The sequence below is a fragment of the Sinocyclocheilus anshuiensis genome, unplaced genomic scaffold, assembly GCF_001515605.1.
Source record: "Sinocyclocheilus anshuiensis isolate Anshui unplaced genomic scaffold, SAMN03320099.WGS_v1.1 scaffold256, whole genome shotgun sequence".
NCBI lineage: Eukaryota > Metazoa > Chordata > Actinopteri > Cypriniformes > Cyprinidae > Sinocyclocheilus > Sinocyclocheilus anshuiensis.
In genome coordinates this window covers 1-3,781 of record NW_015558587.1, presented here as the reverse complement: position 1 = coordinate 3,781, position 3,781 = coordinate 1, and the positions used below count along the sequence as shown (strand labels likewise).

General features: G+C 39.5%; 1 protein-coding gene across 1 annotated transcript in view; it reads right to left on the bottom strand.

Moving 5' to 3' along the window:
• Nucleotides 1–2,662, bottom strand: part of LOC107679924 (myotubularin-related protein 13-like) — a 20,067-nt gene extending 17,405 nt beyond the window's left edge. The window contains exon 1 of the mRNA XM_016475649.1: nucleotides 2,546–2,662. Within this exon, the coding sequence (XP_016331135.1) occupies nucleotides 2,546–2,597 (52 nt within the window). The 5' untranslated portion in view covers nucleotides 2,598–2,662. The remainder of the gene's footprint in view (nucleotides 1–2,545) is intronic.
• Nucleotides 2,663–3,781: the final 1,119 nt, after the last annotated feature.

The following is a 3,781-nucleotide window of genomic DNA, read 5'->3' as shown; positions in this document are numbered from 1 at the left end:
TTTTTACAAAGCTCATCGGTCTGAAAAGCGAGGTGTGCTGTGATTGTCCAGCTATCCAGTGCGTTGTGATTGGCCCGAATACCGCATGTGACGGAAATGTTACGCCCCTTACCATACTGTGATGCCGTGTCCCGGCCAAAGCGACGAGACAAAAACATTAAAACCCAATATAAACGAGGCATTTGTTGCATCCAGTGGGGACATAATTACAGATTATAATGACTTATACTGTCTTTTTACGCGTTGTGTTGCATCGCGCTGCGTAAACATAAAACCTTGTCTGCATTTGTGATCGGAGAAATGACAAACAACAAGCGCTACTCTACACTGCCCAAAACTCACCTTTGAATCGTCAGTGGCAAATCTTTTAAATATGAAAACGTATTTACAGTCTGTGAGTCAGTAGTCTACTCTCTCAGGTCTACGAAACAGTCCTCCATAAACTGCGCTTGACCTCATGATTCTCATTTGCTCTGACATGCACTGTGAGCTGTAAGGTCTTATATAGACAGGTGTGTGGCTTTCCTAATCAAGTCCAATCAGTATAATCAAACACAGCTGGACTCAAATGAAGGTGTAGAACCATCTCAAGGCTGATCAGAAGAAATGGACAGCACCTGAGTTAAATATATGAGTGTCACAGCAAAGGGTCTGAATACTTAGGACCATGTGATATTTCAGTTTTTCTTTTTTAATAAATCTGCAAAAATGTCAACAATTCTGTGTTTTTCTGTCAATATGGGGTGCTGTGTGTACATTAATGAGGAAAAAAAATTAACTTAAATGATTTTAGCAAATGGCTGCAATATAACAAAGAGTGAAAAATTGAGGGGGGTCTGAATACTTTCCGTACCCACTGTATGTTGTAAACTATACAGAGAACCTTGTCAGTTGGTGCATTACTATAATTTTAAAGGTCAAAATGAACATCTAATTTACAAGTCCAAAGCAAACACTTACTGAGTGATTATAGGAGACTTTTCATTAAGTTGAACTGTTTCTTTCAAAGTAACTTCTGACATTCATTCATGTTAACATTTCGTGCTATAACTAGTTGTAAAGAGTAAGAGGCGATCGGTTTAAGTGCACTCCACACTGCCACTTGAACTGAAGTGTCTAATGCAGTCTGTCACAACACATTAAAGAGCATCAAACTGGTATTTACTGTTTGAATTACGTGATAAAATTGACAGAATTTCAAAGCTGATGCTTTGTTTCATATCAAAAGTAACAGAGCACAAAGCTTACTGTTCACAGATTGACAGAAAACAGCATAGTCTAAAAGATCGATTTTGGAATTTAAGAATTTATATCACTTCACCAAAATAAAGATGGATTAAAATCGATTAGTTGTTTTTTCAAATCCCTTACCGTAAGTATGAACAATATTAATGTTGATGTTAATACCACTAATGACAAAAATAATGTTACTAAAAATGAGGAAGTGAAAAATCAGTTCCACATTTCTGTGAAGAGCACATGATGGGAAATGTCTTAGCCTGCACCTGCTGGAGTATATTTGGCTGTGGTGAGATAAAGACCTGTCTAATTTCAGTGCAAAACAGCAAAGACATGAGTCTTCAGCAGCTGCTATCTATACCCCAGATTTAGAGAAATATGACGAGAAACATCACTAAATCATGACGTCACCTTAGACCCATCAACTGGGACTTGCATCTTTTAACCAATCCCTGTTAAAACCATGAGCCCTTTTCCAAGAACTCAACCCATCATGACCTGGCATAACATGTTTTATACTGAGACATGATGTTCAAAACAAGACATAATAGACAAATACAATAACAAGATTATATAATGGGGTTTAAAAAAAAAAAAAAAGACTAGTTTAACCAACACTGAAAATTCTGTCTTCCATTACACACACGCTTGTTTCAAACCCTTATGACTCTCTATTTGAGGGTGAATAAATGACAGAATATCACTTAACAAAATCCTGTCATAAATGTACATTACCCTACATGTCTCTTTGATCTGAGGTGAGGTTTTAGTAATGGGGGAGCTTGAATTCACAAGATGCGAAAATCTGAATCTAAATTGGATCTATACAATACCCTTCCCGTGATGTACAATAAAGCACACGCTGTTTTCACAGTAAAGACCTTTCAACTTCCTGCATGTAATATCATATTCAAAGATAGTGTGCAGATATTGACCTATCTAGGGAGGTGAATACTTCTGCACCACTGTAAGTTAAAAAAAATCATTCACAATGGGTGTTCTGAATGCATCTACATGGCTAGCTTTTTGGATTTTACGAAACACTGTACTTTGGAGAATTGTGGTGACAAATATCTGCAAGTTCAGCAGAACCATCACTGCAAAAAATGAAAGAGCGGGCCAAAGTCGAAGCAGCATGAGCGTGTATATGTGTGTGGGAAGAGTTGTGGTCTGTGACAGAACACAGATAATGAGATATCAAGACAGAAGACAGTTGACTAACGATATCAGATGAAAGATGGGGAATTGGTTTGATGTTAAATATCTCCCTGGAGTCGACGGAAATGAAGAATAGAGGCCCACTCACCTCCTCTGGCGAAGCTATTGGTGAAGGAAATGTCTAAATGGACAGGGGCCATCTTTGGTATTCTTGATGCTCTTCTTTCACTTGCTAAAGAGATAATAACAAACACGATGCATCACATACAAACAAGACATCGTAAGCCCTTTCTGAACCCTAGTGAGCTGCCAACAACGATACAGATAACATCCTAACATCCTAACTAAGCGGCAACTTTCGATTATCCGGGAGTGACGTGCGGTGACGCACTGCCAAGATGGCGACAGCCGGCTCTGCCTACTTTAGGCTTCAAAAATGCTCTTCAGAAACCTACGGGTGACGTCACGGACACTACGTCCATGTTTTTACAGTCTATGATCCTAACATAATGGAACCAAACACTGATATGAAACGCTCTTTGTGGGTCTGTTAAGTCACTTACTTATCAGTCCTCACCTGATTCACAGACTTAAATCGCATAATACATAAATCAACAGTCCAATGTATTCTGCAATGGCCTCATCCAAAGATAGATATGAAGGCAGTATATATTTGCTGACTTGTTTGGAAAAGTCTTTGCGTTTTGAGCATGGCGATGACACCTAAATGCTCTCTAGATAGGCAGCTCATTAGGTTTTGAAACCAAACACATTAGACATTAATGCTTGTAGTTAGTAAACATCTGTGAAATCCATTTCTGCAGGCCATAACAAACATGGATTATTATGGATCAATCTAGCTTATGGATGCTGGTGTGGCTCGCATGCTGTGAAAGATCCGTTTCAGTGTCTAATTACACAGTAAATGTTTTAAGGACACAACACTGCTTAAGTCAGATTCCGGTCTGGTGTCTTATTGTAACCCATCTCGGGTATCAAGACTGAAGGTCTGTTTTGAATTGAGAGAACTTAAAGCTGCCATGGAGCACTATCATCAGAACTAAGATGAGCCATTTGCTGGTGAGAGGAGGCTGCTTTTTACCCTGCAGGTGGGGATAAATGGAACATTATGGTGGCAACACTGCATAGCTGACGGGGCAGGATCTGTGTGGTCTGAGCCATCTGCAATACGGCTGTGGAGAGCAGTGAGTGCAAGGAGAGTGATGGATGGGAGGTGACCTCGTCATATCCTGCTCTCCTTACATAACCACACAATTGTGCTCCAGTTCCTTTGGAAACCAGTCCAAAACATAAATAACATTTTGTGCAACCAAGAGGAAACCAGGAGGAGATAAGAGCCTTGAAGAACACAAAAAGGGGCAAA